Below are 14,683 nucleotides of genomic sequence, written 5' to 3'. Positions count from 1 at the left end.
TGAAATTGAAAACTGTCCACCCTGACTTTGTCACACCGACTTCAGAATCAAAAAGTTTCTCACCGCTGTTACTGCTGTAGGAACAGGGGTCGTCCATTCTCTCAGTACGGTCGGGGCAGTTGGTGAGGGCCTTCCATGCGTTTGCGAAGGAAACTGCTGTACCCTCCACCACTCCCTGAGGGGTCTTCAGATCATCTAACAGCATTTTGTTAAAATTTCCACACATACCTGCATAAACACAGAAATCACACATCATTGGCTGTCATGATGGATTCACTTTATAATTTAAATATTTTATCATGCTTTTTAAGATGAAGGACTCACCACAAGTCTTGCCCTGGAAGCTTTGGTGCACAGTGATGTACACCTGCATAAGAGGCACCAGCTGAACCTGCACCTGCAGCCCAAAGGTAGTCTGAAGCATGATGTGAAACGATGACGGCTTGAACACTGTGAAGTCAGCTAAGAGAAAAAAAATTAAAGAGTTTAAAAAACACTTCATATTAGGGGTTGCACCGACTAATCGATTAGTTGACTAGTTGACTTCAGTGCTCTGCCATGATGCTTTAAAGGGATACTCCATCCCAAAATGAAAATTTTGTCATTAAATCACTTACCCCCATGTCATTCCAAACCCGTAAAAGCTCAGTTTCTCTTCGGAACACAATTTAAGATATTTTGGATGAAAACCGGGAGGCCTGTGACTGTCCCATAGACTGCCAAGTAAATAGCAGTGTCAAGGTCCATAAAAGGTATGAAAGTTGTAGTCAAAATACTCCACCTGCCATCAGACGGGCAATCTGGGTTATATGAAGTGACGGGAACACTTTCTGTAAGCGAAGAAAACAAAAATAACGACTTTATTCAACAATTCCTTCGTCAACAGTCTCCTCTGTGTCTCTCCATATCACCATATGCTGCGTATGCTCTTCTATATCATCAGCACCACAAGGATGCACTGTTTCTACGTGCATTTAGCTTTGATTTGAAAGAAAACTGAGCATCCTTGTGGCACAGATGATACAGAAGAGCATACAATGATATGGAGAGACACAGAGGAGACTGCTGACAAAGGAATTGTTGAATAAAGTCATTATTTTTGTTTTCTTCGCTTACAAAAAGTGTTCCCGTCACTTCATATAACCCAGATTGCACGTCTATTGGCAGATGGAGTATTCTGACAATGACTTTCATACCTTTTATGGACCTTGACACTGTTATTTATTTGGCAGTCTATGGGACAATCACAGGCCTTCCGTTGTTCATCTGTAATATCTTACATTCTGTTCCGGAGACGAACTAAGCTTTTACAGGTTTGGAATGACATGGGGGTAAGTGATTAATGACAAAATTTCATTTTGGGGTGGAGTATCCCTTTAGGCTTGACGTCGCATAGTCACTGGTCCTATAGGGCCCAACAGGATAATAAATCTTTGAAGGACTTCCACATTTACGCTCCATTTCCAACACAGTTAAAATTACAAATAAATACACACTCCGAAAGCGCTCCACGAGTATATATATTATATTATTGGATGCTCGAAATTGAACGGGAGAATGCACGTTTTAACACCCATATATTGTACAGGTAAGTTATTCGCCGTTCTAATGTAATGCTCTGCTGCACTGTAACGCACACACATAGGCTACAGACAGTGGCTTGTACATCACGCACGGAAATGTATTATCAACACTGTTCTGTGATTTCTCAATAAAATAGCTTAGAAACTGAAAAGTTATATAATTTATTTCTTAATTAAATCCCACAGCTTCACTACTAGTAGAGAGACGCTGCCAGGTAGAATTAATTCAAACATGCAATCACTCTCACTAATGCGTTCATATGAATGTAATCTTTACTGTGCTACTTTATCTGTAACGTTATCTGATTTAGAACGAGCAGAAATCTGTGAGAAATATAACGACCCAAAGACAAAAGAACTGAAAAAAATTAGCTGTTATGAGAGCAATAACCATGTGGGCAGCACTGTCATATGCCATAGCTGTGCACAAGGTGTTTTTTTACAGCTCCAGTCTTATGTTCATTAATGATGTCATCAGTGACTAGTCAACTTCGTTCAAGCCCTACTTCATATATATATATTTTTTTTACCATATAGACTCTAAAACACAGAAAAGAAATAAAGAGTTTCTTCTCCCTCACCTGTCATGTAAGGAAGTAAAACGTCTGCATTGTGCTGGACTGTCCCGTCAGCTTTAATAATCAAAGGCTGAAAAAGAAAGAGCACAGTGTCAGGTGACACTGAAGACTAAAATTTCATACATTGCAAATCACAGGAATATACCACATTTCCAAATATATTAAAATAGAAAAAAAATTATTTAAAATGTAATAATATTTTACAATATTACTAATTTGACTATTTTCAATCAAATAAATGCAGCCTTGGTAAGCATAAACATTTTAAAAATCTTACTGGTTTTAAACGTTTGATCTTAAACTTATGTATCTCATTACACACTCATACTGTCAAAAAGACTTGTTTGCTGTAAAAGCCAAATATACAAGATTGTGGAAGTAGAGAGGTGTACGCACATTTTTCATGTCATTGTTAAACAGCACCACAACAGACTTTAAACAGGTATCAGTCTGTTGATTAAAACAAGGAACTATCTCCCCCAATATGTTGAACTTGGACTCCTTACAGTCCTACAAAAACAAATGCAGATGTTGACATTTATTAGGAATTTCACATATTCCTTAAGCATGGATACAAACATAAATCCCAACATGTCTTAACAATTAAATAAGGTGTAGTTAGTAACTAAAACACGCTCACTTTTGAAAGCACATAGTTACAGTCTCCATTGAAAGTGAATTCTTTCCCGTCAAAGGTGGTGAAGTGAGATCCTTCCTCTACTGCGCACAGGCCAGGGACGGGAATACTTGTACAGATCCATTCTCCCTTCTTACATATACTGAATTACACAATACAATTACAAACAGATGCTGAAAACAATGAGCTTCAGAGGTCAACATGATAAATCACAGTTCTGATGTTTTTATACATTTATAAAATTGCAGTTTTTCCCATTCCTCCAGTGCATCATAATTTAGCATTTTGTCAGGCATATGCAGTTAACAGTAATATTGACGTATATAAATATTGTTCTTCTATACAAGTAAAATATAGAATGCACTGGGATAAAAATAAATAAATTCTGCCATACATATCCATAATAGAAATATGAGGAGAACCGAGTAAGAAGGGTTTTATTACCATTCTCCGTCATCTTTGCGTAGGATCTCTCCTGTGCTGTAGATGCGGTCATGCTTGCACTTACACTTTTCTGCTGGGATGCAGCCCATGTTTGAGATGTCATCAAACACAGTTCCTATAATGAAGACACAATGCATTCAGTATCAACTTTATCTGGTTCTTTAAAAAAAAATACATTAAAAACACTAATATTATGAAACTTTATTACAATTTAAAATAATATATTTTTTAAAATATAATTTATACATGTGGGGCAAAGATTAATTTTTAGCAGCAATTACTCCAGCCTTCAGTGTCACGTGATCCTTCAGAAATTTGATGCTCAAGAAAAAAAGTCTTATCATCATTAATGTTGAAAAGAGTTGTGCTGCTTAGGCTACTCTTTTCAGGATTCTTCAAAAATAGAAATCTTTTGTAACATCATAAAGTAAATGTCTTTACTGTCACTTTTGATTAATTGAATGCATCCTTGTTGAATAAAACCACCCAAGACTTTTAAACAGTAGTTTATATTAATAAATAATGGTTTATATTATATAAACAGTGGTACTGACCTGGCGGACAGAAGCAGCCATCAATGTTGTGTTCCTCACATAGTGTGTTTGTGTTTTTGTGTGAGCATGTGTCCATACAGGGGGAGCCGCTTTCAGAATGTACCATATTGTACGGACATGTCACAGCTGCATAAAAATACAAGACACACAGAGTCTTTACATCTGCTAATAATAAGAATTAAAAACAAAGGAACAGCTCAAGAGAGAAGAATCCCATCATTTTCACCGGAATTATCAAGGTACTTACCACAGAATTTTGCTGTTCTCCAGTTCGGCGGAGTTCCTCCAGCGTGAGAGCACAGACGTGAATATTCAGACAAAGTCGCACAGAGCACAGAGGTGTCGGTGTCTTTATCTTTAGGTTGACGCAAGCAAATATCCTTTGTACAGGCCTTGATATACGGCTCACGGTTCAAAACCCAGCTACAAGAAGACCATTTTTCATCCTTCAAAAGGTCTGCACAATATGACCGCTGTTGTGAAAAGGACATGAAACATATTGAACCTCAAAGGTTCATATTAGGTAACAATACTGGAATTCTGAGTTGCTGCTGTCAACTTTCTTCTGTAACTTACAAATTTTTCACATTTGTTCACCACATTTTGCTCATCGGCGTTTTCAAAAGGATCTTTGCAGGTATGTGTTGGGTTGGGAACTCTGTGCATATTACCAAACTCAATATAGCCAACCTTCCGTCCTGCAATAAATAAGACACTTGATCTTGGATATGCTTAAAACTCTGAAAAATCTGAAATCCATGAGGAATTATCATTTATACTGTTCATAATTGGCCAAATAATGACTACCTATTGAAAAGTAAGAAATCAGGCTGTAAATGTGACTTACCGTAATCAATGAACTCATTGTAAACTGGGATGCCATTGAAATCGCCACACAGCCCACAAGTGAGATTGGAATATTTGGAGTCGAGTTCCACCTAACAAAGGGCCACAAAGAACTTCATTGTTAGATCATTTGACATAATATTTTTGTCCATTTGGATTTTATGTCAGTATTAATGTTACGTGATCAGAGCAAGCAAAACACTGGAATATGGAATAGACATAATTTGTGTTCAGTCTTGTGGGGAAAGCCAAAGTTATTTTATGTTGAATATAAATGGTTTGTGTTATGTATTTTGTTTGTGTTCAGTCTTGTGGGGAAAGCCAGCAAGGAATATGGAATAGACATAATTTGTGTTCAGTCTTGTGGGGAAAGCCAGTGCCAGCCCTTAGAAACTGATGAAAGTATTCCTATAATTTTAAATGATCATTATGTGAGAAGGATTCAGTGCACTTGTAAACTGTCCCTATCAAATAAACTACAAATAATATGTACATATTGATAAACTAAACCAGTAATATCACATTAAAATACTAGTTTAAAATTCAGAGATTTAACTTAACTACAGTGCCTTATGGTGGGGTAAGTTAAAATGCTGACTTGATATACCCCACAGCATTTGGCTCACTTTGCCCCATAGCTGCCCTTTTGGAAAAAAAAAAATAGCTCTGTTGCTTATCAGTTCAGGCTAATATTTATATGTTGCTAAATCACCTACAGTATATGTATCATGACTATTTTTAGACCTGGATAAATTTGCTTTGATGTAACAACAATTACATCTGTTATGCTAAAATTGTACTTTGACAAGCTAAAAACTGTTTTTAAAGTAAATGGGTGTCTTCCATTCCCCCCATGTGTTTCTCCTTTTCACAATCTGGCAGAAATGATGGGTGGTTCCAAAATACATGGTCACAAGACAGTAAAAGTGTACAGTTGCTAAGAAACAGGGGGTGGGTCAACTTACCCACTCTCCCCTACTTTCATTGAAGATGAGGCAGAAGCAGGCTCAGAGAGTGAGGGAGAGCCCACTCTTATCAAAACATCTACAATAAAGTCTGGAATTATTACAAAGTGTGCTGTCTTCTCTGTTAACTGTATATTTGTAACAACTGGATAATTTGTATTAACAAGCACCCACCCCCCAGTGCCTTTTTTTTTGGTTTGGGCCACTGTCCCTCAAAATGTCGGTGCACGGCCCTGGTAACAATACAATGGCACCAAATTATACTATAATTATATACTTGTTATTAATTGTCAGTATACACCAGTGAATATTACTTGCAGACTGAAATTCAGTATTGGAAACAACCATGTTCATAAGGACAGATATACTGTACATTTCAGTGTGTAACAGAGCATTGCCTTATATAGCATTTCACTTCACATGTTGCTTCATCTTGCACAATATGCTAAATCATTCATTGTCTGGTCACTTCCTTGAAATGTCTGCTACTGGTTTCCTGTGGCGTAAACTAGTTATACCTCAATTAAAAACTGTCGTGTTGTGCAATAAATAAATTCTGCTCCTTTAGCTTCTCAAAAAGATTATAAACGTCAAATTTAAAGCCATTAAGCCAAACACTTGTTCTTAAACATTTCATTTACCTCTGTCTAGAAAATCTCCAGCGTGATTTTAAAGTACTGGGTCTGTCAATCATGTATTTCGACATTTCAATTATTGGCAGTTTGCTGTCCCGCCCATCAGTGAACACAAGTAAACAGTCACAAATTATAATTGAACAAAGATACATCCAAAATCAGCCTACTTAAAAAACTTAACAAAATTAATAAGAAATATTATATTGTATAAAGTAAATATACAAATAGACTGAATAGTGTTCACTGTATAAATTCAATATAGGCTACATTAAGTCTTACTTATTTTACAAAAGTGATTCAGTCAAGGACAGTTGAGTGATTTCATTAAGTGCTTTTTTTTTTGTTGTTTGATTTGGATTATTGAGATTTATTGGAATGATTTGTTGGGATGGTTTAGAGGAAAATGAAAATTCTGTTTTTGTTCTAAACCTGTATGAAATTTCAACTGCTGTTGAACACAAAAGAATATATTTGGAACAATACTGGTAACCAATATATATATATATATATATATATATATATATATATATATATATATATATATATATATATATATATATATATACACACACACAATAATAATAACAATACAATAAAAAATACACTATTGGAGTCAATGGGGACCTGAGACTTTCTGGTTATGAACATTCTTCAAAATATATTCTGTTATGTTGAGGAGCACAAAGACATTCATACAGATTTAGAACAACTTGAGGGTGAGTAAATGATGCCAGTATTTAAATTTTTGGGTGATGATCTCATCATATAATGCCAGGATCTCATATAGACTACTACTACACATGATTTGTCTTTAACTATTAATGTTCATGTAAGACACAAATGACTGTGTTGACGAGAATACTCGCAAAGACGGGCATTTTGACACGTGTATTTGAACGGTTAAGCACAAGGAGCGGAAAAGAGCAGGTGCGCGCCGCGCGTATCAGGCTGAAACAGACTTAACGCGAGCATTTACCAGCATGAATTCTGCCCCACTGCTTAATGTCCATGAATAGTTTTAAACCATTTGTTTTTAAACCACAATGCTTAAAACGCGTTTAAGCTTACATCATTACGCGAAAAACGATTGACATTTCTACCGGGTTATTTCCCAAACCTTAAGCGAATATAGAGTTTGTTCAAACACAAAAAGCCAAATAAATCCATCAAGTTAATAATCAAACTAACCTAAAATCTGTGTGGACGATGGCGCTGTTTTTATCTGTTCCATGTGCCCGGTCCACTTGCTGTTCCACAACTTCTACTCCATCATCAGCTTTAGTAAAATAACCTGATAGCTGGGGATTTTTTACTGACTATGTCTGCTTAGTCTGCTGTTTGTGGGGGGTAGTGGTATCTGGCATGGTATCTGATAGATATGCACACAGTTCGTTCAAAAGTCAAATTCTGAATAAATGCATTTGATTGGTAAACCAAATTCAAACGTGACATTTCAATATCTAATGGTAATACATGGAATTTACAGCAAAGCTCCACTGAATATTAGAAGAAACTTGCACTGACTGATTTTAAAATATATCAGTGCCTTTCAGGGGCGTGTCTAGAACATTTTAAATGGGGGGCCAGGCTGAGACACTGCCTCAAAAAAAAGGGTGGGCTCAAAATGACCAGAATGAGCATGATGAGAAGAAAGAAAGAAATAAAAACATTGTAGAATCTATGGTACACTATTAAGAAGTGCCAACCTGTAAATTTTATTTTAGGGAGCTATTTCTACCTGATCTAATTCTTCAATTTCATTTTATCACTGTAATCTAATGTATAGACTAATTAGGTTAATATTCTTGGATTTAATAAAATCTAATAAATTAGATGTTACCACAGGAAAAATTTTACATATTCAATGAAGAAAAACACTTAAAGCAACTTAAAGGCTTTACTCAAATGAAAACATTTTCATCCTCCTCATGAGAGTATATGGTGGTTTTGTCTCAAACGTAAAGTTTTTGTTCCATGCTGAGTTATACAGTTGAATCCTCTCATTATAATATACACAATGTAAATAATAGATTGATCATGCAGTGTAGAGAGATTCATTGGTCATAACAGAGATCACAATGAACAAAGAGAGACAGCTTTTTAGTGATTATAAAGGGAGCGCTCTTTGTGAGCTTTCTAGGCTATAATCCATTCAAAATGTAGAACTTCAGTTTTTTCAGCTGTACACACTTTGCAAAGTTTTGGGAATAGCATCTGTATAGTTATGTGGGATTCACTCTCGAAATAACAGTGATTGACATAGTGATAACCATAGCAATGCATGGGACAAAATATGTGAAAATGTGAATTAAGACTAGAGCACCCTCACTAATTTCAGAAACACCTTATTTGTGCAACCGGACCTGGTTGATATGCTTTTATTGTAGAACTATATACAAAAAGAACAAAATACAAATGCACTAAATAAAATAATTTAATAAATGCATATTTACAATATGCACTTAACTTGAATATGTATTACATAATAAAATAAATAACTACAGAAGGCTGACTATAATCAACTTGCTTCCATTTAGAAGGATAAGCCTACTCTTCACCTGAATTAAAAAAGCTCTTGGCCTTCAGTGATACAAGTACAAAGTTTGAGTGCGCACACCCGATATCTGAGCGAGAGCAGAGCCAATTCATAAGAGAACACTGTCTATTTAAAAGTGTACATCCAGTCTTGTGAGTGGAGAGATTCTTGCTTGCGCATTTCATGGATGTGCTATCGCGTTACATTACTGCGGTCTCTACATTTTGTCAGTAAGATATCGCTATAGAAACTGCCTTAAATTCAATAAGTAGCCTATATTGAAGAGAAAAAAACGGTAGCTGCCTATATTGCCCATGCCAAGATCCGCCACTGCCAGATACACTTAGAAATTTAATAAAAACAAGCCAGACACACGACATCTGGTGGGGGGGCACCTGGGGTGGCCAAACAGTGTATACATGTAGACACACCCCTGTTTGTTTTGTCTCAAGATGCACACCAGTTATGTGTTTTCAAAGGCATGTTTATGAAAAATTACTTAAATGTCCTAATTGAACTATGGCCTAATCCTGGTTTAGTCTAAGCCCTGTCTGTGAAACCAGGCCATATGCAGCCTACCGATCCAATCCATGAATCGCTTAACTGACTTAATTACTGAACCGTTGTCCATCTTGGAAGGAATTAAGCAAGTTAAGTGTATTTTAGGTTTGTGAATCTTAAATCATTCTGATATCCATTTGAAACCCTGTAGTTAAATATGTACTTTTGTAAAAGTCATTTTGAGCTCATGATGAGCCACACTAGCCTACAGCCTCACCATAACAGCATCCTCTTTATTCCACTTGACAGTGATGCCCATTTTGGAATAGAGTCTGGTGTAAAGTGTATTCTCTTCCACAAGAATCCCTGCGACTTGCACAGGCAGCATTACTCTGAACAAGAGAAAAGATTCAAATGAAAGACTGACCAACCAGAATACATTTTAAAGCTATTTAAAGCTGTGAAAGAAAATAAGCAGCATTTGGGTTTCCCAGAATCTTACTTTTTTCCATTGACTACGGCCTTTTTCTCTGTCAACTCAACACCAATGTCATTGATGGTAATCGACACCCTGCTGATCTTTGGGCCAGTGCTGTTTTCTGTTCTCTTCACGTGAACCGAGAACTGGCGGACGAGGCTTTGGCAGTCAGACACCAGGTTATACTCGCACATGCCTGGGAACTGATACATGTCTCCATCGAATGTCTTGAAGTGGAAGTTTCCCCACATGCTGCAGATGTTTTTGACATGGTTACTGGTATAGACTGCAAAAAAAAAAGAAAAATGAAAAGTCAAATATGAAAAAATTATGAGAGAATTTAAAGCATTTTTTTGCAATTTTTATTCTTCTACCACAGCCCATAAATAAAAATATCATTTATTAAAAATAAATCAAATACAAATTTCTATAAGTGGCATTTCAAATGTTGATCCCTGAAAAATGTATGTAAAACATGTAATGTATTATTAAAAATCCATGCTTACAGCAGTTATATAAATGTATTTATATTTGAATTATATGTCCTTAAACTTTAATTACAATTATGCTCTCTGTTTGCAAACTCAATTAAAATTCAGTAATTCAAATGACGTTCTCAGATAATTCCTTATTTGGTCACTTTTACATTTGTACTAAAACAGTCAATCCACAAATTTATGCAAAGTTGATCAAGCTGAATTTCAAGTCATCATGAAGGGAAGTAAATAAACTTTTGCCACTTTTTCACAACTGAAAATATTAAGTAACTTCTAAGGCAAGTCATCAATGGCAACTGATCGTATCAGGTTCAGGTGATGAAACTATGATCTTCAGCAGTCATCACCTAGGTGGTTCTTTTTTTTTTTTTTTTTTTTCAGATTCTGATACCAATGCTGTTTCCAACCACATCATCAAGCTATTTGCACCAACATTGCCATGGTCAAGGTTACAATCCTCAAGAAACATAATGATAAAAAAGAAAAAAAATGCTGTGAATAATTTTTTTTAAACTTAATAACTCATGTACATACTCAAATTCTAACACACTTAAACATATAAATAAATAAATAAATAAATAAATAAATAAATAAATAAATAAATAAATTCATTTTGGGATATTTATTCAAATATGGGCATGTTTGACCCTGTGGACTTTTCGGAAAATAATTAATTCATCCAAAAATAAAATATTTATCATCAAAACTTTTAGAGTATTAAAGAATAAAATAAAATAAAATAAAATAAAATAAAATAAAATAAAATAAAAAATAAAATAAAATAAAATAAAAAATAAAATAAAACAAAATAAAATAAAATAAAATAAAATAGAAAATGAAATAAAATAAAATAAAATAAATGGGACAAATGAAACCCCTCAAGAATCATTTCAAGTAGGATGTTTTTGACTGAAAGTTAACTCTTACCCGTGTTTGAATCAACCTGAATGCCGGTAAGTGCCAGAAGCAGTATGCAGACTGTGGATGTTCTCCACTCCATGGTAGGAGGTGAGAGAGGTCTAAAGGTAGAGCTCCAGTACTGCTGGATTTCTTTTCATACCCTTTTATATCATTTCTCAATCATCTTTCTCTCCCCACCCTGCAGGGAGGGTCTGCCAGCTTTCTGTAATGTTTATGACAAAAAAAAAAGTCAACCTGCTATTACAAAAGACCAGTTATAGCGTGTTTGTGTGTGTGTGTGTGTGTGTGTGTGTGTGTGTGTGTGTGTGTGTGTGTGTGTGTGTGTGTGTGTGTGTGTGTGTGTGTGTGAGGATTACAAAAAATACCATTCACTCCTAAATCCTGCAAAATAAATATACAATGATATGGAGAATGAGATGAAGACTAATGGTCTTGTGTAAATAACTAGAGTCTTAAGTGTCTTGAGTTACTTTGTAGACCTAATTTCTCGAGTAGGGTATGATCATAAACGTGTCAAAAGAATAAAATTTTCCATCAAGCTTGCAGCAATATGCCAGTAAATGTCAAGTGATCACATACATGATTGCATGTGAGGTTTGAACATCCTGTCTGGCAGATAATCTGACGTGCAGCATCTTTGCAGGTACCTAGGTGTGTCTCAAGCTTCTGAATGCCACCAGTGCTTTCGCGAATTAAAACAAACTGACCGTTCACCATCTGGCAGCGCTCATATCCCTATCCTTTTCTTTTCCAAGATTTCAGATTTGTAAGAATTGTGATGTCATGCATAACCATTTATGGGTATTTCTTCAGCAATTTTTTCAAGCATAGTTGATCCTGTGGACCTTTCGAAAAATAGTTCATCTGGAAATGAAACATTAGTCAACAAAAAGTTTTACAGTATTTATAGCAGAATAAAATAGAACAAAATAAAACAAAAAAAAAATAAAAATCAATTACATTTTAATTCCAATGAAAGAGTAAAAAATCTGAATGAAATAATAAAAAATAAATAAATAAAAAGAAAAATATCAAAGAGTTAAAAAAAAAAAAAAAAAAACTGTATTAGCCTAGACTAGAATAGTGCCAGCCCAAGCCTTTATTGGGCCCTAAGCAGAATTTTACATGTGGCCCCCTCAGTGCCGCCAATATGACTGATTATTGTCAATGCTTGATTATTCGCACATTATAAATCTAGCACACCCATTATCAATTGTATTTGCTTTAGCTGTGTTGCTTACATCATACCACTGTTTTTCCCCTTCTACAATTTTTAATTGTAACAGTAGCAAACCCAAAAGAGTGGTCTGGTGTTAATTTGCACTTTAACATTCAAAGCCTTACAAGTGGCATTCTTAATGTGGTGCACTGAAAATTAGCTAAATAAACCAGCAGATAATGCATTTGCAGAACAGAATCTTATTTTAACAACATAAATTATTAAACACACATCTAAAACAACAACTTTTAATCTAGGGCACTGTCAGCCAGACTGACAGTCCAGTGAGAACTGGAAAGAAGAGTGGGAAAAGGCATTATTTATATGCAAAAGCAAAATTCTGTTATGCTCATAAACGACCATCAGAATCCATGGACTCACATAGTCCACATTCTGTTGCATACAAGTCTCTGTACACTCCAATACATCCCTTACGAAAAAGAAGTTTATTCAAGTGTGCTATTAGTATACTTCTTTTAAACTAAAAATAGGAAAGTATGCTTTTAGTTTGCTTTTTATGTACTTCTCAGAAATGGGCTTTATGTACTTCTCAGAAATATACTTAAAATGACATTTAAGTATACTTGACTTATACTTACAAAAAGTCTAAATATACTTGAACTTTACTTAAGTATACTTAATAAAATAAACTTGAAGTATACTACTTTTTGGTAAGGGATGTTCATCTGGGGCTGCTGTCTAGCAACAATACTGTCTACAGCCCAAAGATGGTCTGAAGCATGATGTGAATTGATGACGGCCTGAACACCCTGAAGTCAGCTGAAAGAAAAAGAATCAAAGAGTTTGAAAAAAATAATTTCTTCTCTCCCTCACTGGTGATGTAGGAAAGTGAAACGTCTGCACCATTTTACCATCCTTTCAGCTGAGTCTGAAGAAAGCACAACATCAGAGTTTTATTTTGCACAAGCTGTGTGTACTTCATTTTTATATTCTCTAAAATCCCCTGTTTGTTATAAATTCCATAGTAAAACAATTAAGGAACAATTTGAATGATGAACTTAGGGTGCTTTTAATTTCTTATTTATGGATCCTTGTTTCCTTTCCTCGCTTCCTTTTCTTGCTCCACCCCCCTTAGTATGCGAGGGATGCAAGGAAAGAAAACAAGGATGTAGGAATCAAATGAATGCTTATTTGTACATTGGAATATTCTTGATTACTCAAGCATCACTTCAAAGCGTCATCATCTGTGTTCAAGGGAACTGCTCTAATGTTATAAAGTTTGGTTATGACATTCATAATATTAATGAAGCAATATGCCAATTGACATACATGAGAAGATGTAAAGTTCATGTAAACTGCAAAGGTAAAACATAAATTAAAATTATCATAACAGATGTGAAGGGGACAATTTATATGTGCATCAGGTTTTTCGACAAGTTTAAAAAATGCCGTCTACAGCAGGGGTGTCAAACTCAATTCCTAAAGGGCCAGAAACCCTAATTAAAGACACCTGATCCAACTAATCAAGTCCTTCAGGCTTATTTGAAAACTACATGGTATGTGTGTTGGAGTAGGGTTGGAACAAAACTCTGCAGGGCTCTGGGCCTTCAGTTTGACACCCCACGTCTTTCAATTATTGGCCATTTGCTGAAAAGTCCTGCCCATTTGAGTGCTTGCCCAATCATTACACAATGATGGCGTTTAGGTGGGACCAGAACCAACGGTTCTGGGTGTGACATACTGAAAATACAGTAAATGACACGGCATTGCCCAATGAAAAATGAATTTTTTTTTTTTTATTCTAAAAGCATGTAAGCTGTGTCCACCGAGTCTTACCACAGGCCCTTTGACTCTCTCGGGCAGCTATTTCAGTCATGCAAATACAGCTCCAATCTCTTTGAATGGGGAAACATCAAATTCTTCAAAGCTGTTCACCAAGCTTACGATTAAATTTCATATTTAAAATCACCAATGAAACCTAACAACTGTGTCATAAATTGTTTCATAAGCTCAAATAGCATTAAAAAAATTTTCAGGCTCATGTGCCATTCTAAACACGCATCTCAGAACACTGACTGTTTCTATAACAACCAGAGCTTCTAACTGAAGACTTTACCAATTAGTGATTGGTTCTTTTATTTATATCAAGCGTTCATTAAATTTTCTCCTATTCATCTGAGAGGCCCATCTTGCAATATCTTAAGTCTTCGATCTTAGAAAACAAAGATGCCATGGTTAAGATTACAATCCCCAGGAAACACTGCGAAACCTAACTCTAACCATTAGGTCCACAGAGATGTCATTTGGCTTTGCAGTGAGCACTACTTG

General features: G+C 35.4%; 1 protein-coding gene across 1 annotated transcript in view; it reads right to left on the bottom strand.

Moving 5' to 3' along the window:
• LOC109086696 (mucin-2-like) overlaps positions 1–11,366 on the bottom strand; it is a 37,538-nt gene extending 26,172 nt beyond the window's left edge. Inside the window, exons 1-13 of the mRNA XM_042715906.1 lie at positions 11,182–11,366; positions 9,782–10,043; positions 9,557–9,671; positions 4,644–4,734; positions 4,373–4,494; positions 4,044–4,269; positions 3,797–3,922; positions 3,243–3,357; positions 2,802–2,940; positions 2,558–2,671; positions 2,165–2,231; positions 325–462; positions 64–228 (exon numbers count right to left, since the gene is read on the bottom strand). Of these exons, the coding sequence (XP_042571840.1) occupies positions 64–228; positions 325–462; positions 2,165–2,231; positions 2,558–2,671; positions 2,802–2,940; positions 3,243–3,357; positions 3,797–3,922; positions 4,044–4,269; positions 4,373–4,494; positions 4,644–4,734; positions 9,557–9,671; positions 9,782–10,043; positions 11,182–11,254 (1,753 nt within the window). The 5' untranslated portion in view covers positions 11,255–11,366. The remainder of the gene's footprint in view (positions 1–63; positions 229–324; positions 463–2,164; positions 2,232–2,557; positions 2,672–2,801; positions 2,941–3,242; positions 3,358–3,796; positions 3,923–4,043; positions 4,270–4,372; positions 4,495–4,643; positions 4,735–9,556; positions 9,672–9,781; positions 10,044–11,181) is intronic.
• Between the last annotated feature and the right edge of the window lie 3,317 nt (positions 11,367–14,683).

Source organism: Cyprinus carpio, chromosome A25, assembly GCF_018340385.1.
Source record: "Cyprinus carpio isolate SPL01 chromosome A25, ASM1834038v1, whole genome shotgun sequence".
NCBI classification, from domain to species: domain Eukaryota; kingdom Metazoa; phylum Chordata; class Actinopteri; order Cypriniformes; family Cyprinidae; genus Cyprinus; species Cyprinus carpio.
This window is presented reverse-complemented; position numbering and strand designations above follow the sequence as displayed.